Below are 27264 nucleotides of genomic sequence, written 5' to 3' on the forward strand. Positions count from 1 at the left end.
TATGACCTGTTGCGATGCAGAAGAAGTCAGCACTGACATGAAAACTAATGGAGATGGTGCCAGTGCCGAAGGCGCCAAAGTGACTGGAACTGGAAAATCAGTCGGTTTTGTGCCTTATTTAAACAATGAATCTTAGCTCTCGGTTCTGAGGAGGAACCAATAGAAGGGGACTTTTGTTTTCATTATGTTGGTGCAGATTGAGACGTCAACACCAAAAGACTAGTTTTCGAACCAGAGGCCTCTGGAGACTTATCGGCCTTGAATAAAGCTTCTTCAAAGGGGGCCTTAAGAAGCCTTTTAAGAATAAGCTTGTTACAACATTCTACCAGGGCCCTAGTACTGAAGGCCTGGCAGATGGAGCTCTCTATGTCTAAATGTGGTGCACCTAAACAATAAACATAAGCCGTATGCCAGTCAGAGTTAGGCATTTTTAGGCTGCAGTCCTGGCATTGCTTAAATTCAGTTGTGCCTTTGGACTTATCTGTCATATTGACTAGGGCAGAAAAATAAACGGTCACACTACACACACACACACACACACACACACACACACACACACACACACACACACACACACACACACACAAAAGGATAGACAGGAAAAGGAGGAGGTTCTACCAACAATGGAAGAAAGAACTACCAAAATGGTAGAGAGAAAAAAGCCTATCAGCGATGGTAGGGAAAGAAACACCAACGGCCGCAGGAGTACAACTACCAGCGATGGGAGAGAAAGAATACCAACGGGTTTAAAAACGCACTCACAAGTGAAAAAGATGGGTAGAGAAACAAAACATTTTAAGGTTTTATAGCAAAGAAAGGAAGAAAGACTAATAAATTTTAAATACATGCTGGAGGGATAGATTCCTGTCACAGAGACTCTCCATGCTTTGGAACAAAATTCCTAACTACATTAGGCAGAGCGCTTCACTAACACTCTTCAAGAGAAGCCTTGATGAGTGGATGGGTAACAGAAAATACACTCCTGGGATCACTTCATTGGCTCTGCTTGACAGAGGCTCAGTTAATCAATGGGGTGGCGAAAGCCAACACATTCTGGCTAGGCTTAAAAATGCCCTCGGGCAGATAGCCTAGTACCTACCTATGAACCTATATTACTCAGCTGCTTGAGGAGAGTCAGCTGACGCGTCTTGCTATAAGAACAGCAAATGAGATCTGGGATGAATTGCAGAGGGATATTGTGTGTAGAGTATTAGCTCAATAGATTTTTGGCTGCTGCAAGCTGTATAACGGCCGGACCGGTTCCGAGGATCGGACCTGACTACCCAAGAGTCAAGAATACATGAAGATTGACAACATCAAATCAATAAAAATACGCCAAACCGGTGTCTGCCAACCACCACAAATCACCAAACATCAAATCAATAGTCATACAAAATATTATATTTATAAAGTAGCAAAAATTATTCTAAGAACTAAGCCAACACTGGGATGGAGAAAGGAGATTCTGCTGATAGGGTTGACTGCAATTAGGGAAACATACAATAGAGGGAGCTGGAATTTACTGGAGAAAACTGGCAAAAGAACCAAGGTACTGGGAGCAAATAATTAGAGAGGGAATGGTAATAAAATGGGAACAGGTCAAAAATGTATGTGTACTGCAGTTTAGAGCCTGCCTTCCTGATCAAGGATTGATATGAGAGTAAAGGCAAATAGAAAGAAATAGGGGGATCCTAAGTGAAAGACCAGCACTGGTAGAGTTTTTAGTAGAATGTAGAACAGAAGCTGCTCTTAAAAAAGGGATAATCAGTACAGCATATAAAATATTGAATGATAAACAACTATAAGAATCAATCAGAGGAGGTTAAAAAGGATTGGAAAGAGAGTGGATAAGTAATCCACAAAGAAACAATGGGGGGGGTACATGACTCTCAGATATGCAACAAAGTCTAGGACATTTAGGATCTTTGCATGGAAGTGTTTGCACAGGTATATTTATATCCCAAGTAGACTCCAAAGAAATTTTCCTCGATTAGATTGCAAATGTTAGAGGTATGTTGGGAAAGAACGAGATAAATGGGAACATAATTTTTGGGACTGTAATGAGCTGGCAGACTTTAAAAAGTTCCTGCAGATTACTCTATCAGAAACAATGGGTGATCAAATTGGTGTAAATAAGGAAATTATTTTTTGAGCTATGATACAGAATCAGAATTGCGTAGTCATAGTAAGGCTTTTTGCTGAGTCTAATTATGGTGGCTGCTAAAAAAGCAATTACTACAAAATGGAAATCAAAGTCTAAACCAACTTTACTAGAAGTAGTGAATATAGTAACAGAGGTAAAACAACTGCAACTGAGATCTTTAGAAAAGGGTAGGAGTAAATTACAAAAAAAATGGCAATTGTGGGAACAATGCATGCAGAATAATGCTTTGGAGGAGGAACTGGGTTTAAAAGAAGGCAGGATTTGAATAGGTTCATAGGAATGCACTATCTAATGTTTGACTGACAATGACTGGATAGATTATAATTGCTGTATAGTACTTGCAACTAAAATATTCAAATTTGGTTTGTTTTCACTTATATAAATGTTTGATTGCCTATGTCATAAGTGATTATTTAATAAAGATGCTTCTTGTAAAAAAAAAAAAATATTGGACCTTTTTGTGTGAAAGATTCATATCTCAGCACATTCTTCATCTCTGGAATAAACTACCTCTGTATGACAAACAAAGTAATTCCCTGGTTACATTCAAGATTATTCTCAACAACTGTATGGGCATTCACAAATTTTCCCCAGGCCTATCTTGCATATCCCTCCTTGAAGTAGGAGGAAACTCTTGACAATGGGTACTTCTGGTTAGATTAATAATGGCCTGAAGACTGCCTGTCTAATACTTACCTATGAATCACATTTCTTTACTGTCTGTAGTACATTTCTTAACCTCATTCAGTTTATTAGATGAAAGAGGTGGTTGCAGAATAAACCAAGGAACTTTTAGATACTGCTCTAGCAACTATTTTTCCTGCTCTTTAAGTAAGATCTGCTAAATGTTTCACCTAAATAATACTGCTTTTTCAACTTGTACTGATCCTCCAGAAAGTACAGTTGTGTAACTTCTTACCATAACAATACATGTCCTACTGTTGCAGTATTTGTTATAATAGGGATATCCTACAGACGGTAACCATACGCCCATCCAGTATGCCTAAGCCTGGATCCTTCCATGTGCTGTATGTCAGGCCTATATCACTTTGTCGAAGGTTCACTTCAGCGGACCTTCATTCATTGACCCTAATACAGTGAATGTTCATTTCAACAAATGACTTACCCAGGGAGAGAAATGAGTTGGCCATTATAAGAAATTTGTCCTTCTCCCCACTGTAGTGTGATCTCGGAGCTGGTATATATAGTTGGGGGGGGGGGTTTGAAATACTGTGTTTTGTGTAACAGTCGGAATGCTGGGCAACTTGTTCCTTTCCCTGGTAAGTCGTTCGCTGAAGTGAACATTTGCTGATGTGAACGTTAGCTGTATTAGGGTCAATGAACAAAGGTTTACGGAAATGAACATTTGAGGAACTGATACAGACCACTGTACTTCAGACGTATGTCCCATGTCCGCAGCATGAAGCATGAAGTACATAAGCAACTTTTGAGAGCAAAACACTGAGAACTTAATTGCACCAGAGAACTTAACTGCACCAGAGAACAGGAACAGCAATTAAGTAATAAGAAGAATACTGTACATTCAGAAAAAAGAAAATAAGTCCCTTTGGCCAGAGGAAAAGGAGAAAACCCAGCAGGGGAAGGTAGGAGGGATGGAATACTGCAACAGTGATAAGAACATCATCTACTGTTACAGTAAGATCTTACACAACTGTACTATGTCCTTCCTTAATCACTGTTGCAGTATTCTTTATAATAGAAGAGTACTAAAGCTACTGTAAAAAATAGGAGGAGGTGGAAAGAACTGAGAAATCCTCCCCAAAAAAAAAAAAATATGGAGGATAGATCTAGCAAAACTAGCTCTAGCTCTTGAAACTACACCCAACATACAGTACTTAGTAAAAGTATGCAGAGAAAACCAAGTTGCAGCTTCCAAAACAGATCTGGCATCAAGGCCCATAAAAAAGCTCCAGAAGAGGTAACTGCCAAGTAAAATGAGCATAAACAGAAATAGGAAGATGTTTGTTATAAAAGCAACAGGAAATGGCTTTAGAAACACAAAAAAAAAATGGTTTGGAAACTGCCAGATCTAATTTCTTATCCTGATTATCTAATTAGTCTTCTCCAAATAGTATCGGAGTTGTCTATGCAAATCCAGAGAGTGGAGAATCCTTTCACAGCCATTTGCAGAGACAGAAAGAAGGAAGGTAGATGAAAGATCTCATTCAAAGACAAATCACTGACCACTTTAGACATAAAAGTAGGACTGGTTTGAAGAGACACTCTGTCTTTTTGGAAAACTTGAAAGGAGGAACTGCTGTAAGGGCCTGAAGCTCAGACACTCTTTTGGCAGATGTCAGAGCAACCAATAAGACAGTTTTCCAGGCACATAATTTCAAGGTGGAAGAAGCTGCTGGTTCAAAAGGTGGCTGAGATAACATTTCAAGAACAAAGTTCAGATCCTAAGAAGGAGGAGTAGGTTTTCTTGGAGGCCTCATATGAAGCATGACTTTTAGAAACTGTTTGACCTCAAACCTAGAAGAAGGTAGTATATCTATGCAGAAATGGCTGACAAATGAGCTTTAACAGATAAGCATGCCAGACAGGAGTTCAGCAACTCACACAAATATGAAAAAGCAGTAGGAATACTCACCACAAGAGGTTTTTGTTTATTGATGTGACATCAAGAAAAAAATGTTTTCTAATTAGTAACACAAGATTTTCTAGCAGTGAGTTTTCTTGTCTCCTGCAAAACCTGGGGCACATCCTCAGAAATTTTGTGCTGAAAGGGAATCAAACCCTATCACCCAAAGAGTCACTGTAGGGTGAGAAGATGTGGGTGTCCTGTGTGAGTATATCCATTGTGTAAGGTAACTTGATATGACAGTCCCAAGCTAGGTGAAAAAGAAAGGGAATCCAATACTATCTGGACCAAAAGGGAGTCACCAACAAGATTCTGGGCCTCTCCAACATGATCTTGTGTAGGATCTTTGGCAACACAGGAAGAGGGGGAAAGACTGAGTTCAATCAGAAGACTTGGCACTCACTCTTGGGAAGTTGTCTGTTCTGAGTGGAGGCAAAAAGATCATCTTGAGGAGCACCCCACCTATGAATAATGTTCAGGAAAACCTCTCTGTGTAACATCCATTTATGAGGATCTGCCCTGGATCTTATCAAATTGTCAGCCACTACAATGCTTTCTGAAGGAAGACAGACTGCCTGAAAAATCAACCGATGATGCATGACACTGTCACATGCTATGAAGGCTAGTCCTCAAAGGCAGTAAGACTTTGTTCTCCCTTATTTGTTTATGTACCACATAACAGTGGTGGTGGCCACAAAGACCCTGAGCGGACCTGAAAACCAGAGGTAATGCAGAGCCTTAACAGCTAGGACCAGAGTTTTCATTTCCTTTACATTATAATGCTCCTACACCTCTTGAAGAGACCAAACACACTGACCCTGATGCTGTTGGAAAAAGCCTCCCAGGCTAAGTATGAAGCATCTGTAATCAGTTTCTGAGTTGGGGGGAGTACCATAAAGGAAAACCTGGATTTAGAGATATCTGGTTGATCCACCAAAGTACAGTTGTGTACACTTACCATAAATGTAGATGTTTGAGTGCATTCACTGTTGCAGTCATCACATTTGGGTTATCTGCTTGCAGTAGCCCTCAGTCAGATTAACAAAGTCTTGGGTCCTGCATCGGTTGCTGTCACTTCTTCCGTGACGTCAGGTAGTCAGGGGTATAAAACATGCAGCCGACACAATTACATCAGGTTTTCTTGCCCCAGATGTCAGGTGCCCCCTTAATGGGAAGCAATAATATATATATATATATATATATATATATATATATATATATATATATATATATATATATATATATATATACATATATATATATATATACACACACACACACATATATATATATATATACATATATATATATATATATATATATATATATATATATATACATATACATACAAGATTATACCTCCAACAAAAAAGCAAATACACCAAAAAGCTTTTAAGCATAGTAAAAGAGAGTAGAGGTATAGCCAAAATAAGTCAGGGGGCTAACCAGGACTGCAACAGTGAATGCACTCTAACATCTACATTTATGGTAAGTGTACACAACTGTACTATGTTCTTCATGTTTCACTGTTGCAGTCACTACATTTGGGTAGATTCCCAAAGCTAAGAATGGGAGGAGGAATTTAGATAGCATTAGGACCAGCTATAAGGCCCTGCAAGACTGCAGTGGCAAAGCCAGCTCCGGATTTAGAGAAAATTGGAAAATGGTAATGCTTGGTGAAAGTATGTACAAAACTCCAGGTAGCAGCTTTTAGGATGTCCCTGGTAGGGACACCTCTGAGAAAGGCTGTAGAGGTAGATGCAGCCCTGGTTGAATGAGGTCTGATCCCCTGTGGGATAGGTTTTCCATGGTGCTTACAGCAGAAATGAATGCAATGGCCTATCCATTTAGAAATGGTTTGCTTTGAAATAGCCTTCCCCTCTGCCTCTGCAGCAAATGCCACCAGCAGTTGTTCAGATTTCCTTTGAGGTTTAGTCCTGTCCAAGTAAAATCTAAGTTGTCTGTGCACATCTAAGGAGTGCAGTATCCATTTCCCTTTGTTCTGTGGATTAGGAAAGAAGGTTGGCAAATGAATGGATCGATTAAGAGCCACACTGGATACCACCTTGGGCATGAAGGAGGGATTTGGTTCTGAGGGACACCCTGTCCACATGAAAGATGATGAAAGGCTCCACTGCCATAAGGGCTTGTAATTCAGGTACCCTTCTTGCTGAAGTGATTGCTAAAAGGAAGGCTGTTTTCCAAGAAAGGAATTTTAAATCTGCACTAGCAGCTGGCTCGAAAGGAGGGAGAGTGATTTTCTCAAATACAAAATGAAGGTACCAGGCTGGAGTAGGGGCTCTCCTGGGTGGTCTTAAATTTTCGGCACCTCTGAGGAACTGCTTGAGCAGTGGATGAGAGAAGAGGGGAGGTTTTGTGTTATAATGAGCTGAAATGACTGAGGCGTGAATTTTGATGGAGGAAAAAGAAAGGCCCTTGCGAAGCATCTCAGTTAAGTATTGAAAAATCTGAGATAAGTTGGGCGCTGCTGTGCTCATCCCTTGAGATTGGTTCCAGGCACAGAATCTTTTCCATTTTTCAGCATAAGATTTTCTAGTACTAGGCCTCCTTGCCTCTAAAATGATATCCATCATTTGTTACTGAGGGATGGTAAAGGAGAGGTTAGGTAATTAGCCAGGGTGCTAGGTTCAGGGTTTGAAGCTGAGGGTGCAGAGACTGGTTCTCCTGCTGAGACAACAGGGTAGGGGTCTGAGGCAGTGCCATGGAGTCAACAATGACACACTGCACAAGAGGGGGTACCAGTGTAGGTGTGGCCAGTCTGGTGCAATCAATATCGTCCTTGGTTTGACCTGCTTGATCTTTAGTAGTACTTTGGAGAGGAGAAGCAGAGGAGGAAAGGCATAAACTGATAGGTTTTTCTGGCTGAAGGACAAAGCATCCACTTTTCAAGCTTGTTTGTGGGGAGTCCTTGTGCAAAATTTGTCCAATTGGTAGTTCTGGGGGGAGGCAAACAGGTCTATATCTAGGCTCCCCCATTTGTTTGTCAACATGTTAAAAGTTTTTGGTTCCAGTTTCCACTCGTATGGGTCCATGAGGTTTCTGCTTAGTCCATCTGCCAGTGTATTAAGTTTTTCTGGCAGGAATTGAGCCTGTAGATGCACTTGGTAGCTCAGGGCTATGTTCCACAGTGCCATGGCTAGTCTGCAGAGGGGCTAAGAATGGGTACCCCCTGCTTGTTTATGTACCACATAACAGTGGTGTTTTCAGTCTTTACCATTAATTGTCCTAGAAGAATGTGGTCCTTGAAGGCTATCAGAGCATTCTGTACAGCTAACATTTCTTTTTGATTGATATGCAGGTGCATTTAACTTGGGTTCCAGCTGCCCTGAATGCACTTCCCTGCCAGGTGAGCCTCCCATGCATAGTCTGATGCGTCTATTGTTAGGGTTTGGGCAGCAGGGGGTAGAGTGAATGGTAGTCGCTTGTCTTGGTGGTAGGCCTCTGCCCACCAAAGGAACTCTAAACATAGGTGAGATATGATAGGAATCATTGCTTCTAGATCCTGAGAATGTTGACACCATAGGCTTTTTAGATACCATTGTAGTTTCCTCATATGCAATCTTGCATATGGAATTAGGAGAATGCAGGAGGCCATGAACCCCAAGGCTTGCAGTACTTGCCTTGCAGATAGCAGAGTTTTTGTGGCCACTAGTTTGAAGTAGGTTGTCAAATGAATTTGTTTCTCTGGCGTGAGGAAAGCCATCTGGGAAGTTGTATTCAAGCTTGCTCCCAGTAATATAATTTGTTGACAGGGTACCAGGTGTGATTTCTTTGCAATTATGGTGTACCCCAGACAAGTTAGCACCCTTTGTACAAAAGTCAGATGATTCAAAAGTATGTCCTGGCTTTCTGCCTGAATTAGACAATTTTCCAGGTATGGGTATATTTGAATATTTCTTTGCCTGCAAAATGCAATGACGGGAGCTAGGCACTTTGTGAATACCCTGGGTGCTGTAGATAAGCCAAAGGGCAGTGCAGAGAACTGATAGTGAATGTAGCCTGCTTTGAAGCATAGGTATCTTCTGCAAGATTCCCTGACTGGGATGTGCAGGTAGGCTTCCTTTAAATAGAGTGTTGCCAACCAGGCATCTTTGCCTAGCATAGGAAGCAACTGGTGAAGAGTTAGCATCTTGAATTTTGGAATCACCAAAAAAAGTGTTTAAGGTAGACAGGTCCAGGATAGGATGCCATGAGTTGTCTTTTCTGGGTACCAGGAAAAGTCTTGAGTAGAAACCTTGTCCCTTTTCCTCTTCTGGTACAGCTTGAATAGCCTTTATGCTTAAGAGAGAGAGCACTTGCTTTTGAGCCTCTGCCCCCTGATTTGGGGGTAGATCTGGTCAACCGTTTGGGGTTGGTAACATGTGGAAGTGAAATCTGTATCCTTGAGAAACTATATTTAAAACCCATATGTCCTGGGTAATGAGTTCCCAGTTTTTGCATGTAGAGCAATCTTTCCCCCCAAAGGGACAGTCAGTTAAGAAGTGCTTGGAAGTTTTAAAGTTAAGTAATTGAGACAGTTTACCATAGGGGGAGTTTTACTACTCCTAGATTTGGAAGTGGGGGCCTCCCTCTGCTTAGTCCTGTGTGTACCCTGGGACTGAAGCCTGGATGTTCTTTTGGATCTGGGTTTGGACTGAGAAGGCCTGGAAGAAGCAGGAAAGGACCAGTTCTTAAAAGGCCAATGCCTACTAAATCTTGGAGGTTGTAATGGTAAGAAATCTTTAACAGTTTGCATAGATTTAGCTTTTTCCTCCATCTTTTTAAGAACTTCTTCTGCCTTGTTGCCAAACAGGCGGTCCTGATTTAAGGGAGCAGCCAGTAATTTAGCTTTAACATGATCTGACAAGGATTGCTCCTTAAGCCAAGCATGCCTTCTAAGTACAGACCCAGTGACAGCATCCCTGCAAGATGCCTCTAGTGAATCAAAACCACATTGCAAAGTATGTTTTCCAACCTGTTCAGCAGAATGCATTAAATCCTGTAAATCCTTATTTTCAGCAGAGTCAGGAATCAACATCATTTTCTGTTTAAGCAATCCAATAATATGCTGCTGATACTTTAACATATGAAACTGGCAGTTTAAGGCCCTAATGGCCAAGGCTGCAGAAGTGTACACCTTCTTACCCCATCTATCCAGCGTCCTGGAGTCTCTATCAGAGGGGGTAGGATTTTTGGCAGTAGTAGCTTTAATGCCCTTGGGTCCCTGTGAAATGGTCTCAGGATCCGCAGCAGGATTTCTGAAAAGGAACTTGTGAGAATCAGGAACCCTGTAATATCTATCAGGTTTTCTGGGAGCAGGAGGTAAAGAGTCAGGGGCCAAGCTAGATTCCGAAAAGGCATCATCAACAATGTTGAGTACAGGAGGGATAGCTAAAGGCCTGTGCTGGGGTAGGAGTAAGAAATCCCTATGCCTATTTCTAGAATCAGAGTAATCCTTACTTTCCCAGCGAAAATGCTCCCTAAGAGAATGCAAGGATTCACCAAAAGATAAATCCTCTGGGGGGGGGGGGGTGCAGAGGGAATAGAGTCCTCAGCATCAGAATCCTCACAAGTAGATAAGGGTAAATCCTGGTCATCAGAGGAAACAGAAATTTCAGAATCCTGGTCAGAAGTATCATAAGCAAACTCAGTCCTAGGTCTCTTAGAGTGGGAAGGTTGGCTTCCACTGATTAAAGTAATAAGGTCTTCAGCCATTCTTATCATTTGTTTTTTAGGCATAGAGGCCTGACCATGTGATCTGGAAGTCGGTTTTCTAGGCATGGTTCGAGTTTTAGGTCTTGAAGAAGAAGAAGATGGCATTGGTTTGATATGCAAGTCAGTAGGCCTGAATACACCCTCAGAAGCCGGTGCCTGCACAGCGGCTATGGACCCATCCAAGGTACAGACATCCACAGATTCCACAGTTGAAGCATCTCACGGCATACCGGACTCTGAATGGGTCTCAGTAGAGGCCTGCGAATCTGAAGTAGCGGGTATCAGGGGCTGTGAAAGCGCCTCACTGAGTACCGGCAAACTGGCGACTGGCTTAGGAGAAGCATCATCGGCAGCTTTGGACCTAGGCGGCCTGTCTCTGTCTTAATCTTTGCGTTTTTTCGGAATGTCGGTAGTCGGATGGCTTACCAAAGACATATCTGGGTAAATGAACCAAGCAACAAAATATTTAGAAGTGAAAATATACTGACGATGGATAGTTTATTGTTTAAATAAGGCACAAAACCGACAGCGAGGTACGTCATGGTCAGGGCCTAGGCAAAGAATACAGTACAAATGAAAATCTTTATGAGGTATTTGCTTTCCACAAGAAATGCAATTATTTACTTTTAGTGACATCGGTTTAGAGCAAGAAAAAGTTTCCCCAACAGGGTACTTAGATTTAGTTGAAGACTGGTTCTGAAACTTGAAAACGAAAATTTCAGGAGTTGGCTGACCGGCACTTGCAAACTGCTTCTGCTTTGGGCACCGCACGGCAAGAAAGACTGATGTAATGGCATTGGCTGCATGTTTTATATCCCTGACTACCTGATATCATGGAAGAAGAGACAGCAACCGACGCAGGACCCAAGACTTTGTTAATCAGGCTGACTGAGGGCTACTGCAAGCAGATAACCCAAATGTGATGACTGCAACAGTGAAACACGAAGAACATCTTCCTTCCTTACACAAGGCAAAAGAGGAATTCAGAAGTCCAGAGGATGACAATGCTGAAGCCAGATTCTCGGATACCACTAGAACTTAGTTGTATGGAGTCTGGCAAAGGGAACCATGGGGATAGTGGATGCCATGAACCACGATGCTCTCAAAAACTCTCTTGCTGAGGCCTCTTGCAAAGTACGAAGGGACTGAAAATAAGTTATCAAAGAGAGGACCTTGGAAGGAAGAAGAAAAGCCTTCATAGTAATGGTTTGAATCCTGCAGCCCACGAAAACCTGGTCTTAAGAAGGCATCAGAACTGACTTCTTTAGACTGAGAGTGAAGTCTTCACTATGAAGAAGAAGCATTGTGAATTCTAGATCCTGCAGACCAGCCTACTGAGAAGGAACTTGAATAAGTAGGTTGTCCAGGTAGGGAAAATCTGAATGCCATGAAGTCTGCAAAAGGCAGTGACAGGACCGAGGCATTTGGTAAAGACCCTAGGAGCTGTAGAAAGACCAAAAGGCAAGACAGAGAACTGATAATGCAAGGAAGATGTAGAGAACTGTAAAACATCCTGACGACAGGGTAAATAGGAATACTGAGATATGCATCACTAAGGTCTACAGAAACCAGAAAGGCATGAGGTAGAAGCATATGGAACATAAACTGAAGAGTGTCAACATTTTGAATGAGGGAATTTTCAGAAAGGAGAGGTCTAGAATGGACCTCCATGAGCCCTCCTTCCTGGGAATCAAAAACACCCCAGAGTAGAATCTCTTGCCCCTCTGGCAAGGAGGCACTGGCTGAATAGTTCCTTGAGCCAAAAAGTCCTAAAGAGGAGGAAAATGATGCAACTGGCAAGGTGGTGGCTGAGGAATGCCCAAAAAGGGAGGAAGTCACTTTCACACAATGTAGTAGCCATTATGAATCCCTGTGTCTGTTGTGATCTTTTGCCAAATGGGAAAAGACGGAGTTAACCTTTGAGAAAGGGGAATTTGGACAAAGGGAACACTGGAGGATAGGCAAGTGGAAGGAGGATTGTCCTGAAAGGAAGACCTTTGTCCCCTGGAATCTTGACTTGTTTTTTCATAAAAAAAACTCTCTTAGATGGTCTTTTCACTTTTAAAGGCTGCTTTGGACAGGTTACCCACAGAAGAATCTATTTTAAATGAGGTAGTTCCTTTGATATTTATCAACAGGTGAAAAAATCTGTTTAAGGTCTTGTATGACCTTCCTCTTGTCTTGCAAAGCTTTAAAGAGATCTGCAGTAGCAGCAGCAGAGCCAAACAGATTCTGGGTACCCAGAGGAGAATCTAATATTTTTTCTTCACATACTCTGGAACAGACTAAATCTGGAGTCGGGAATACCTCCTAATGACTGACCCTAATACAGCTGCCCTAGATGAAGCATCAGCAGCATCACAGCTGCACTTACTTGAATGTCTAGCTACTTGTGAAACAGAACTAAGCAAGGAAAGAGTTAAGTTTTATCAGATGCAGGCATATCTCCTAAAACACCTCCTAGTTTGGAAAGAAGGGAAAGCACATGTCTGGTCAAGCAAGTCTGACAACTAATGGCTCTAAAAGACACAGTCGCAGAGTTATACACCTGCTTACCATACTTGTCCATGGCTCTGCTATCCTTATCCAATGGCAAAAGTTTGGAAGACGCAAACAGATTAGTGGGCTTGATAGCTGAGAGGGAAATTACAGAAGGGTCTGAAGATGGATTCTTATACAAAAACATCTGAACCTCAGGGACCTTACAGAATCTGTGTGGCTTCGTACAAGCAGGAAGCTGCAACTTTGGGGCTTGAGAAGCATATGTTTAAGATATCTAAGAGAGCCAACAGAACAGGAGGTACTGCAGAAGGTTTTGGGGAATCCATCTGTAAGAGAGCATAGTATCTCTTTTGAACCTCAGACATCTGAGAGTTTTCTTACTTATGTTCCATTATTTTGAGAATAGTATCCCCAAAGGAAAGCTCTTCCACCAGTGAATCAGAGGAAAGAGTATCCTCATCAGTGTTCAAAGCAAGAGATGAATAAATCTGGGAAGAATAAGCTAAAGACTCTTCCACAGAATCTAAATTCTCATCATCAGACAAAAGACGTTTTCATAGTCTTTTTAGAGGGAGTGGAAGTAGAAGGAATTCCTACAGGAGAAGGAAATGTCATACCTTGAGAAGGATTCAAAGCTATAGGGTTTGTAAAAAGACCTAGGGTGAAATCCTGTCACTCCTTTTAGGTGCCTTAGCAACAGGAGCAACATGCCTAGTCTTCTGTTACATTTTAATAATAATGTCTGCCCTGACAAACCTTGCAAGTTGTGAACCTTTAAGTATCTCTATAAGGGACCACAGTTGCTCTTCTCTTACTAGAATTTGTGGAATTCACCTAGGCCCTTCAAAAATTAGCACTGTGGTTCTCTCTTCTCATTCTCAATGGATGTTGGCTCATCCTCGGAGGACGTGTGAATTCCATGCCCCATACTGGCCTCCAACAGGGTCACAACAGAGGGGGCATGAGTCGGAACTGGACATTCCACAGTCTCTTCATCTGACATGACAGAGACATCCAGCAAAAGCTGGACAGAGGAAGTAAGACCCTGGTCTTAATTTCTTTTGACCTTTTTTTTTTTAAAAGACAGATAGATGTTCATGTGAGAAGATTCTGAATCTATGGTTCCTTGAGCAAGTAGCTTAAGGTGCAGATGGAAAGGGAATAAAGATGGATTCACAGGGTCTTAGGAACAAAGGGCTAATAAATAGAACACTGTTTATGGTTGTGCTCCGCACCTAAACAAAGAAGGCACTTATGTCTATCCTTACAGGGAGTCTGATTGCCACACTCACATTTCACCTTTCTGGATGACGTGTACCTACAGTAAAACAAGCCAACAGAAAAAGGAAGTCTCTCCAGTGGGTTACTTACCTGCCCTAGGCTCAGTGATCTGTATGAGATGTACAAATTTCATACTGAATTCAAAACACTGCATTCATACTGGCAGCAAAGACATTCTCAGGGTTTTGCACTTGTATGTTGCTTATATACCTTACACTCTTGATGTAGGACATACCCCTGACATACAAGTGCTTGGAAGGACCTACGCTTTGGCATGTTGACCAGAAATATGGCTAATCTCAGCAGGATATCACTATTGCAAAAAATACTGAAACAGTGATTAAAGTAGAAATTATATTTTTGTAAGCATAACAGTATTCTCAATAATCTATCTGGCACACTATAGAGTGATATTTTTTAAATACTGTGCACTAATTTCTGATCTGATTCTATTTATATTCCAATAACCTTCCAGACATTGGCAGACTACATCATGGAAGGAGTTGAAGACTAAGTTCCTGTTTGTACAAAAAATACTGAAGTCTAATTTCATCTCTGCAGGAATATGTACATGTTAGGCAGGTGATGAGCAGACTAAAAAGGGCACGGTTAATTATCAAGGCAAAAAATGCCAGGTGGGAATGACAGAAGTGTTCAACCTAAGTCAATGAGTGGGTGGTACAAGATCTGCCCAAAGCCTACCAAGGTACAGGCTATCCAGGCATCACCTACTCCTGTCATCAAAAAGCAGGTAAGAACTTTCTTTGGGGGCAACAAGGTATTACAGTAAGCTTTCCCCTCACTACAGCATGAATGACTGCCACCCCTCTTATATATCTTATCATAAAGAGACAGCCAGACAGGGTTATTTGAACACTGCCTTGTAAGAAAGTATGCCAAAAGTTCAAGGAAGCCTTCAGTGAGCCTACTGTACTAATAAGTTGCGATTACAGTCACCTGTCTAGGGCTATTATCAGGCAAGTCTTTCACATATATATAGGTGCATTCAATAGTGCATCTCAGACACAAACTTCAGCTGAGAAAGGAATCATATGTAGTTGTAAAAATGAAATGCTTGAAGACAACATCTAGATCAGGGGAGGTCATCATGCCTCTTTACTCATCCCTCATCAGGCCCATAATTGAGTACAATGCCCCTTTTGGGATGTACCTTACCAGACACCTGCAGCAACTGGAAAGACCCCAAAAGTACCTCACCAAGAGGATCAAAGGGCTCAAACAGATGCCATATGCTGCCCGGTTAAAGAAACTCCAGCTCTACTCAGTGGCATACCGCCTGTTCAGAGGCGATCTGTGCCTGACGTATAAAGCCATGTCCAACCCGGAATTAATGGACATGCTGCACCTCAGAAAATCCAAATCCCATCGAGCTACGCGCTCGAGAGACTTGAACCTCAGTACTGAAATAACTAGGACATGCTGGAGGGACAGATTCATAACCCAGAGGCTCCCTTCACTCGGGAATAAAATCCCAGTCCGGGTTAGGCAGAGTCCCTCATTGACTCTCTTCAAGAGGAATCTTGATGAGTGGATGGGAGATCGTAGGTTTACCCCAGGTATCACTTCTGTGTCACTGTTAGACAGAGGCACAATATACTAACCTCGAAAAAGGGCATAGCAAAATAAATTTAAAATGGGTGGCGAAAGCCAAACACATTCTGGCTAGGCTTATAAATGCCCTAGGGCAGATAGCCTAGTATGAACCTATGAACCTATGAATATGAGCTCTCCAAAGCCTCCAGCCTTGCCTATATGCTGGAAAATTCACAACTGTCAAAGATCACAGTCCCTTAAGATGGTTACATGTTGTCTATGTGGATGGCTAGGAGTTCAATGGGAAGGACACTCTGGAAGACTTGTAGGGAAAGAAAGACAGCAAGGAGCTCCAAGACATTGATGTAAAGCTGTGATTTCTGATGGGACTTGGAAGTCTGGGCCATTCTGCACTACAGATGCCTCCACATTCTACAGCAGATGCATCCATGGTGACCATGGTAGTGGAAAGCAGAGTATGGAATTTTGCCCATGGAGGGTCTTGGGGTGTGGAGCCACCACTGTAGGCAATAAAAGCAGCAGCATGCATGCTGTGGTGACTCTGACAATAACTGCTTATGTTGGTGCCGCTAAAGCTTCAGCACCCACTGCACTGGCCTCATATGCAGTCAAGTACAGCTTGCCATAAATACAGAATTTACTATGTACCTCAAAATTCTTAGTATGAACTTCACATTGCCACTCTAAGTCTAGAAGAGATACTGCAAGGACAGTCAAAAGACCATGATTTTCTCTTCTCTCAGAAAGGTTTTGCAAACTCTGGTATTTTTATGGTACATCTGAGAAAGGTAATAAACTAGCTGGGTGAAAATTGTGACATGAGTGGCTGACTGTGCTGTCCAAGAGTCTGAACAATCTGGTTGGTTAGCTCCTTCAAGGAGGTTACATAAAGGAGCTAATCATTTAAACAAGGGAAGATTTCAGACCCTAGTAGCATCTAGAGGTCTGGTACTACTCCCATGTACCTGTGGTGAGACCATAGAACAGGGTTACAAACTGGTAAAAATTAGCTCCTAACCAGAAGTGTGGGTAGTTCCTGAATTTCTTGAAAATTCATTATATTATGGTAGTTATCCTGGAGATTCAAACAGCACATCTAATCTTCTCTTTGCACACATGGGAGGACTATATGCACTGAGATTTGTAACTTTTCCTTGACTGTGAAATGGTTTAGGTCACTAAGGCCTAGAATGGTCTTCTGTCTTTTCTGACACCAAAAAGAATCTTGAGCAGTAACCCTGACCTCTTTGGTGAGACCTCCTTGATGGCTCTTTTAGTAGGAGATTTACTAGCCCCTGCTTTGCTTTCTTCTTCTGATGGGATGGGGTTTGGCAGGATCTTGGTTTATGGACATATTAAGGTAAAGAGGATTCTAATATCATGCCCCCTGACCCACTTGTCCAGAGTGACTTATGGTAGAGGGACAAACTATACACAACTGCCTTCAGAGGGAAGCAGTCAGAGAAGCCTTCAGGAGTGCTGCTTATAGCCTATGAAATGCCTGCTGACGCCCTACTGGTTGTGGTTACCTTTGCTTCTATAACTATTATTTTTACTTAAGAAGATTTGATTATGCAGCATTCCCAGTCTCCCAGTGATCTTGTTGTGTCTTGCAATGAAGCCACTGTCTCTTCTATATCTCCTCTATATTTTTGTAAGGGATCTTTGCAGATGCTGGAAATTATTTTTTTTCCTCCAAACATCTTTATTAAATTTTCACATATGACAAAGGCAATCTTACATTTATATAAATGATACCACTTTAGTTGCAGTTTACATCATAGACACCATTGAAACAACTGTAGTTGCAAACATTACACATCACTTATAAATCATCCAGTCATTGTCAGTTAAGCATTATATGGCTCATTCAAATCCTGCCTCTTAATCCTTGTTCCTGGTCTGCATACATTGTTTCCACAATTCCCATTTTTTCCTTTGCAGTTTGCTCCTTCCCTTTTCTAAAGATCCCAATTCCAGTTGTTTCATCTCTGCTACTATATTCACTACGTCTAGTAAAGTTGCTCTAGGCTTTGATTTCCATTTTCTAGTAATTGCTTTTTTGGCAGCCACCATAATAAGACTCAGCAAGGCTTTACAGTGTCTAGGCAATTCTGATTATGTAGCATAACTAAAAAAAAATCATCTCCCCAGTCAGTCCAATCTGCTCACCCTGCATCTCCGACATCCCTAAAGTCTGTCAGCTCATTACACTTCCAAAAAATATGCTCCCAGCTACCTCTTTCTTGCCCATCACACCTCCAACATTTGCTATCCACCTAGGTAAAATTCTTTGGAGTCTACTTAGGGTATAAAAATATCAATGCAAACACTTCCAGGCAAAGATCCTAAACTTCGAGACTTTGTTGCATATTTGGGAGACACATACATCCCCTCACTGCCTTTTTGTGAACTGCTTATCCAATCTCTCTTCCTAATCCTTTATAAGCTCCTCTGATTGATTCATATAATTATCATGCAATATTTTATATGCTTTACTAATTATTCCTTTTTCAATGTCAGCTTCCATTCTAGATTCTATTAAAAACTCTACCAGTGCTGGTCTTTCATTTAGGAGTCCCCTATTTCTTTCTCTTTGTCTATACTCTGATATCAGTCCTTGATAGGGAAGGCAATCTCTAACCTGCAGTCCAAATAAATTCTTGGCCTCTTCCCATTCTACTATCTTTCCCTTTCTAGTTATTTGCTCCCAATACCTTGGTTTCTTTGCCAGTTCTCTCCAATAAATTCCAGGCCCTCTTGCCTATTATCTGTATCCCTGACCACAGTCATCCCTACTGGCAAAATCTCTTTTCTCCATTCTCGTGCTGGTTTGGTTCTTAGAATACTACCTGTTATTTTATGAACATAATACTCTGTATGATTTTGGTTGTTTTCCTTCAGATGCTGGAACTTATGTCCACAACTTTGAAGGTTTAGTCTATCAGAGCTCAAAGCAAGAGTTCTTCTACGCTTTTAATGTACCTGCTGACCTGTAAAGGAGGAATCTAAAAACATTTCCCTAATATCTTCTACAAATTCTGTGAGCCGGAGATATTCATGTATTCACAATGCAATGCCTGCAGCTGTAACTCTGCTAGAGCCCTCAGCTATGTGACAAATGATGTACTATGCAGTTTGTTAGGCTGGAGAAAGTGGATACCTGGGTCTTAACCTTTAACAACCTTTCAGCAAACTAGAGCATTTCATCAGTAATCTCTTTCTCTGGAAGTACTCCATGTGAGTTAAATAGTTCAATGTCCTCAGGGCTAAAGTGGTGGGTGTGAATACTCACTTTCCAAACCAATCCTTTGCTTTTAGACTCCTTATCTGAAGGTTAGATGGTGGGGCTCTAGGAAGGCGGAGCCCTCTTCAAGGCTGCTGCTAAAAAACAGTGTCTGGTTTTGGAGTTTCTGAACAGAATGACCAATCCCTGGGTGAAGAAAAACATCTTGTCTGCCTTTCTGGGTATGAGAACTGCTGTATCAGTGCTGTCTTGCACAGCAATTTAATTAAATTCAGAAGAAATAAACCACACTGCTGTATGAACAGAAAGTTCATTTGTGTGCAACAAGCTACAGAAGCAAAACTCAGACAACGGTGTGCACCTCCACATTATAGTGACATAACATATGGTCTACTGACACTAGAAGGGATGCTTCCAGACCAGAAGATCTTTATCAGCCATGCTACTGTTACTTGCTGCAAAAACATCCTCTGACTAATTTTTAACATTAACAAGTCCTACTGACACACTATAGCATGATTGCACACCAAATATCCAATGAAGAGAATTTAAAGACTTACCCTAATGTCTGCATACAGTCCACATCCTGGCAATGGAGAGTCTCCTACTCGACCAGGATATTTGAAAGGAGTCCCAGAAGTTGAAACTCCTGGCAAGATTTGAAAAGGAGTCCAATTAGTAACTAATTATATTATATATTAATGTATGTGCTTCAGATTATGATGAAAGAAGCCCATTCCTTACCCACGGTGATATTTCCGTGAAGATCCAAAGCAATCAGACCTATTTGCAAAAGGAGAGATTAGATTAGCTTTATTGTTTCTGACCTCACATAATACTTAGATTTACTATTCATCTGCATACCCATGAGCCATGCTAATGCACTGCAGGAAAAGAAAAAATTCTAACTTTATAATATCATAATATTAACAGTGTAATACTCCTTTTATCTCAATCCCTTCTCTTTGGGGATTTATGATGCTCATTCATGAAACTTCAGGTAATAATATTACACTTTGCAGCTGCTTTTAAAACAAAACATCTATTCATACTGCATACTTTCTATAATAAACAGAGGTAAAGACATCTGTACAAGTTGTACAAAAATACCTATTATTATGCTTAGAGGTGATACAAAAATCAGCCTCAAGTGAACAATACAAGCTTACAGCTTTTATAAGAAAAACTCATCTTGATAAAACATCAGTCCACCTTGTGTAACTTATTACTAACAACTGAAAATCAAGTAGTACATGTTCACTTCATGTGAACAGTTGCATCTCATCACATTCCAGTGCTCACACTCTAACCTTTTAATCCATAAAAGGACTATATCCATTACTGTCTGTAACATCTGTATCACTTACATCACTTCTAATCTTGAAAATCTGCATTAACACTTTTCTGTGCCAACATCTTTTATATCAAAATGTACAATATTAGTGCAGCTGTGTCAGTGGAAAAGTACTAAGAAACATTCAACTGCACACACTGTTTGCACCTTTTATGCCCTTAAAGCCCACTTCTTACTTACTTTTAATCAAAGTCATTTACCTAATCGAAATACTCTCAACTCTTTGTGTATTACGCAGGTTTAAAGTAGTTCTACAAATAAGATAAAAGATATACATTACCGTTAGTTGACCACTACAATACAAACCTACCAAAGGCCAGATGTTCAGCAATAAGCAGTTAGTACCACTACTGGTTGGTATACTGGGCAGTGCATCCATCTGGCACCCCCACCCCCTGACTGAGGGTCAAAAAAATAGTCGGCTTAAATGATTATTGACAATAAATTATTTTCTGGGAATGGATAAAATGCAGATTTGATCCCTTAACAGCTTGTGGCCATAGTAGCTACCCCTTTAACTTGCCTTCTTGCACCCTTGGCCACTGGTCTTAATGTATGTTTCACACAGTGTCTTCCTTCAATGTTACGAGAAAGAATGGAATCTTTGTTGGATGATACTGCTTAATAATTACCTGTTTCTCCACTACTAGGAATGTAATGTAATACTGCTTACAATTTACAATTCTTTTTGCTTAATATGTACACCAAAAGTACAGCAAAAAAATAAGTTATGTACTCACCATAACATTCCATGTGTGCTGTCCATCTCACCTTCATTCTGTACTGGATGGGTTCGGAACTGATCCTTGGTTCCGACTCGGCCTTAAACAAAAGCTCTAAGTCTTCAACTAGCTCATGGCTTACCCTATCCCATGATGCTCTAGGAAGCTCCCCAGATTTTGTTTGCTGGTATAATAATAATATAAGCTTATGAAAATTTACTACTATAATAGCCAAGAAGAGGGTCGCCAAGTGAATCCTCTCAGTCATCCAGAAGCTAAAGGCTGGGGGAATGAGGGTGGGTGTAAGAATGAAGGTGAGATGGACAACACACATGGAACGTTATGGTGAGTACATAACTTCTTTATGTGATGTTGTCCTACTTTGCCTTCATTCTGTTCTGGTTGGAAGAGCATCCCTAGCACCATCTGTCTTAGATGGCTCAAGGGAGAATATTCTTCAGAACAGTGGACCCAAAAGAGGTCCTGTCCCTGATGGCCAAATCAACTCTGTAATGAGTAATAAAGGTATGAGGTCTTGCCCATGTTGCTGCAGCGCAAATGGTATCAAGTGGCAGTTTTGCCCGAAAGCCGGAAGAGGTAGATATAGCTCTGGTAGAATGACCTCTTACTTTGTTGGGAAGTTGTTTGTTCTGCGATTTGTAGGTGAATGTAATACAATCTGACAGCCATCTAGAAATAGTGACCTTAGTAACTGGAGCACCTTTCTTGCAGTCTGAGAAGGACAGAAAAAATTGGTCAGTCTTCCTAAAGTCCTTCGTTCTATGCAAGTAGAAACGTAACTGTCTATGTACATCTAGTTGATGTAGCATACATTCTGCCTTATTGCCATAATTAGGAAAAAAAATGCTAAGTCTATAGATTTGTTTCAGTTTGATTCAGAACATACTTTAGGTAGAAAGGACGGGTTTGCTCGTAGAGACACCCTGTCTGTGGAACATCATATTGGAGGGGTTGATAGACAATGCTTGTAAGGCGGTCCACACAGCCTATCTGGACCTCGCCAAGGCCTTTGACACCACCCCCCACTCTGGAATCATAGACGGACTTGCTAAGCTGGGCATTAATCCCTACGTCACTCGATGGGTTGCCAACTGGCTTACTGACAGAACCCACACTGTAAAAGTAGCTGACTCCAAATCCAGCTCCAGACAAGTGACAAGTGGAGAAACTCAGGGTTCAGTCCTGGGACCACTCTTGTTTGGCATCTTCTTCTCTGAAGTACAGGCCAACACTAATGGACTCTGGTTAACAAAGTTCGCAGAAGACTGCAAACTGGGAGCCATTATTGAATCCCCAAATGATGTGGATACTCTACAAAAGGGCCTTACAGAAACAGATGCTTGGTGCCAGAGCCATGGGCTCAAGCTCAATGCAAAGAAATGTATAGTTATCCCCTTTGGGAAAAAAACATGTACCCATGAATTACCACATAGGTGGCAGTACATTAAACACCGAAAGTGTGATAAGAGACTTAGGGACACAGATGGACATTGGTCTCACCTTCGTTAACCACATCGTCACCTTCGTTAACCACATCGCCACAACAGTCAGGAAATCCTTCTATGTAGCACACCTCATCACTAAGGGCTTTTCATCCAGAAAAAAGGAGGTCATTGTCCCACTGTACTCATTCCTCAATAGACCCATTATAGAATACAATGACCCGTTTGGTATGTACCTCTGAAGACATCTGCAACAACTGGAAAGGCCACAGAAATACCTCACTAAAAGAATCACAGGCCTAAATCAGATGCCCTATGCTGACCACCTTAAAAAACTCCAGCTATACTCTGTCGCATATAGTCTACTTAGAGGCGATCTCTGCTTAACATACAAGGCCATGTCAAACCCAGACTGTTGGATATGCTATACTTAAAGAAATCTCAATCCCTCATAGCCACACGCTCCAGGGATCTAAACCTTGTCATCACAATAAACAAAATATGCTGGAGGGATAGGTTCCTGACCCAGAGACTCCCCAGACTCTGGAATAGACTGCCCATACATGTCAAGCAGAGCACCTCTTTGGCTCCCTTCAAAAGGAACCTTGACGACTGGATGGGAGAAAGGAAATTCACCTCGGGGATCACATCAGTCGCCCTGCTAGACAGGGGTCCAGGGTAGTAAATAGTGTGGGAAGAAATAGCCAGGGAATTGTTATGGCTAGGCTTGTATAGGCCCTAGGGCCGATAGCCTAGTACTAACCTATGAACCTGAAACTCTTCTAGCTGAAGTGATAGCTATTAAAAGAATTGTCTTTCAGGTTAAAAACTTCCAGATCGTAGGATGATGCAGGTTCAAAAGGGGGAAGAATCACACGGGATAACACAAAATTCAGGTCTCATGGTGCTATAGGTGGTTTAATGGGCGGTCTCAATAAAATGGTACCCCTCAGGAAAGCTTTGCAAAGTCTGTGGGACATCACATTCGGCCCCGATTCACCTATATGGAAGTTTGAGATGGCTGCTAATTGAACACAAATAGTACCTGCAGCCACCCCCTCATGAAATAGTTTTGCCAAGAACTCCAGTATGGAAGATATAGGACCACAGAAAGGGTCAATATGATTATTCAAGGCCCAAAAGGAAAATCTCTTCCATTTGCTAATATCCAATTTTCTTGTCGAAGCCTTATGAGATGTAATCAAGACAGGTTTCACTGAAGGGGAAAGGTCAGGTAGCCTGGCTATGTTTGGAATCAGAGCAGCCAGGCTGTCAACCTTAGAGTTTGAAGAGATGGCTGGAGCATTCCCGACACATGAGTCAGAAGATCTGGAACTGGGTCCAGAATCCAAGGCTCCTCCTGGAGATGAGGCCAAAGGAAGGGGAACCAGATTTGACGAGACAAGTAAGGGGCAGCAAGTATCAAGGTCCTTCCCAAGGAGCTGGCTTTCTGAAGAACTTTGGGTATCAACGGGAAGGGAGGAAAGGCATAGAGGAGACCAGAGGGCCAATTGTGTACAAGTGCATCCCTTGGTGACTCCCCCAGAGAGGGGATTAGGACTAGGCAACTGCTGCATTTGGCATTCATGGACGTGGCAAAAAGGTCACAGTAAGGCTGGCCCCATTTCTGGAAAATCATTTCCTCTATGTCTTGATTTAAGGACCACTAGTGAGAAATCAGAATCGCCCTACTGTGCATTGTTATCGAAAAACATTGGGAACAGGTCGCCCACTGCCATACTCTCAGGGCCTCCTGGCAAAGGGGGTAAGATCTGGTTCCTCCTTGTTTGTTTATATACCATACGACCGACATATTGTCTGTTTGTATTGTAATGGTTCCTAGCGCAAGAGAATCTTGGAATGCCTGCAATGCTAAAAGCACCGCTCTCATCTCTTGGACAATGATATGCAAGTGGGCCTCGTGATCCTGCCAAGTGCCTTAGACTGTCCTTCCCTGGTAATGCCCCCCCAAGCTATATGGGAAGTGTCCATAGTCACTGTGGCTAAAGGCTGTGGAAGAACAAAGGGTCGACTTAAAGACACATGAGTGGAGTGAACCCACCAACAAAGGTCTTTCCTGCAAGATTCTGTTATGATGATTTGGTGGGACATGGGTAGTTCCTGCACAGACCACAGAATGAACAGCAGCCACTGTAGAATCCTACGTGTGGAGCCGCACCAATGGAATCATGTTTATTGCTGCTGCCATGGTGCCTAGCACTTTCAGAACTGTTCTTGCTTGAACCTTCCTCTTGAAAAGAAGGTTTATGACCTGATGCTGCAGGGCTTGTACTCTTTCTAGGGGAAGCTTTACCATCAATTCTGTAGTACCTAAGTCTGCTCCTATAAAAATGATATGTTGAGATGGCAATAAGGCACATTTGTCATAATTGGGTCTATATTAGAACATTGAAATTTCACAATTTCAAATGTTCTAACATTGACCCCTTTTCGGCGAACGCAGACAACATCTAAACTGTAAAAACACCACTAACTATCCACTTACCTTAACCCAAACCCTAATCCTAAGGTCCGTCACTATCGTACACTCACCTCACCCGTGTCCTAACCCTAACTCACCTAACTCACCCTAACCCTCACGTCCACACAATCGCACAAATACCTAACCCGCACCCTAACCCTAACTCACCTAACCCGCCCTAACCCTCACGTCCACACAATCGCACACATACCTAACCCTAACTCTAACTCACCCAACCCGCGCCCAATCGCACACTTACCTGAACCTGACCCGTAACTTTCCAGCACAGCGCTGAAAATAGCAAAACAACAGAAATGGATAACCAAATTCTTTCCCTAGGAAAAAAATTTGTTTTTCTGTTTTTTCACTATTTTCAGCGTTCGCTGAATAGGGGTCGATATTAGAACATTCAAAATTATGAAATTTCGATGTTCTAATATAGACCCATCATAATTTACTGTGATTCCTAAATGAGAGCAGAGTTTCAATGTGGTGTCGCTTGCTTTTATTACAAGATGCTCAGTGGTAGCGGTAAGGAGCCAGTCGTCTAGGTACGGAAACACTCTGAATCCTAGACATCTCAGGTGAGCCACAACTACTGCCAACTACTGCCATACATTTGGTGAACACTCTAGGGGCTGTAGTGAGACCAAACTGGTAGTGACTGGCTCCTAGCCAAAAGCGTAAATGACTTCTGGATCACCTGTCCATTTTTATGTCATAGTACGTATCCTGGAGGTCTATATAGCACATCCAGTTGTCTTTTCCCAGAAAAGGGAAATTTGCCTGCAGTGTTACCATCCAGAACTTTGATTTTCTTACTGCTTTGTTCAGTCTGCTGAGATCCAAGATGGGTCTCCAGTCCCCTGTTTTCTTTGTAGCTATAAAGAACCTTGAGCAAGTTCTGGATCCTATTTCGTCTGCGGGGACTGTTTGGATGACTCTTTTTCTAGCAACTTTTGTATTTCTAGGGTTGCCTGTTTCCTGTGACTGGGTTGAACGTCCAGGATATTTTCTATGTGTGGGGAAGGGAAGGAAAAGGGTATGTGTAGCCTCTGGATATGATGCTTTGTACCCATTTGGCTTTTGTTATTTTTAGGCAGGCTTCTGGGTACAAAGATAAGTGAACCCCAACTGCTTCCAGAGATGGACAGGTGGGCCTCCTTTCAGGAGTGCTGAAAAGGCTTGCCAAGGAAGGATTGCCTGTCACCCTGGTTTTGCGGACCCCCCCCGCTGCACGGCCGGTGCCTTCCATTACTACTTTCCCCTCTGCCCCTGGGAGAAGAATCACCACGTGTGTCTTGAAAAACTCTCTGTGATTTTCAAAACCACATTGTTCCTCCTTTTTGACCTTTTGAATAAGGGTCTAGAAGGTAGGGAAAAACGGACTCCTACGGCAGAGAGAGTTTTTCCTTCCTGTTCACACCTGGTTAGTGTGTCTTTGACTTTAGGCCCAAACAAGGATGAGCCAACGAAGGGGGCGTTAACAAAGGAGGACTTAAAAAAAAGGGCTCCGCAAAGTTACACAAGCGTATCCAGGAATGCCTCCCTGGGGAAATTCCTGAATATGCTGTCCTGCTTGCTCCATCACCTGCATAGGAAATTAATTTCATGGAGGCATTTACCACTGAATTCAAAGTGAAGAGCTGGGAGGAAACTTTATCTGATACCCCCGCAGCTACTGTACCCTGGAGAGTATCTCCTCGCTCCTTCTGGAGATCTCTCTGCAATCTAGTAAAATGTGTCAGAGAATTCAGGGACCTGAGTGCAAAGGTCGCAGAAGAAAAGATGTGCTTTCCATATCTGTCCATCGTACTAGACTCTTTGTTCACAGGATGTCAAGAAGAGGAGATCTCTGACAGTTTCTTCTTGGTGTCTGCCGCCGCCACCTCCACAGCATCGACTGGGACACCTTTTGTAAGGAAAGTTTTATAACTGGGGGATGTAATGAATTTATTTGGCCTTTGGGGGACAGGTTCCACTGAGTCTGGAGACTCCCATGCCTTTCGACAAACTAGGTCCACAAGTTCATCAAAAGGCAGAGACACCCAAAGTGGCAGAAGGGTGAGACTGAAAAGCCTTCAGATAGACAGACTCCTCCTCAGAAGGGTTGATGGGCTTCCAGCCACCTCTCTGCTTAAGTATTTCTAGGAT

The 27264-nt window shown here is 42.0% G+C and overlaps 1 protein-coding gene across 2 annotated transcripts in view; it reads right to left on the reverse strand.

The window, feature by feature from the left end:
* Positions 1 to 27264, reverse strand: part of LOC122788853 (N(4)-(Beta-N-acetylglucosaminyl)-L-asparaginase-like) — an 802551-nt gene that overhangs the window by 507778 nt on the left and 267509 nt on the right. For both annotated transcript variants that reach the window (XM_044055760.1, XM_044055752.1), the window contains exons 5-6: positions 19834 to 19872; positions 19650 to 19738 (exon numbers count right to left, since the gene is read on the reverse strand). In XM_044055760.1, coding sequence (XP_043911695.1) covers positions 19650 to 19738; positions 19834 to 19872 — 128 coding nt within the window. The remainder of the gene's footprint in view (positions 1 to 19649; positions 19739 to 19833; positions 19873 to 27264) is intronic.

This window comes from Protopterus annectens, chromosome 1.part2 (genome assembly GCF_019279795.1).
Source record: "Protopterus annectens isolate FY-2018-M chromosome 1.part2, PAN1.0, whole genome shotgun sequence".
Lineage (NCBI taxonomy): Eukaryota > Metazoa > Chordata > Ceratodontiformes > Protopteridae > Protopterus > Protopterus annectens.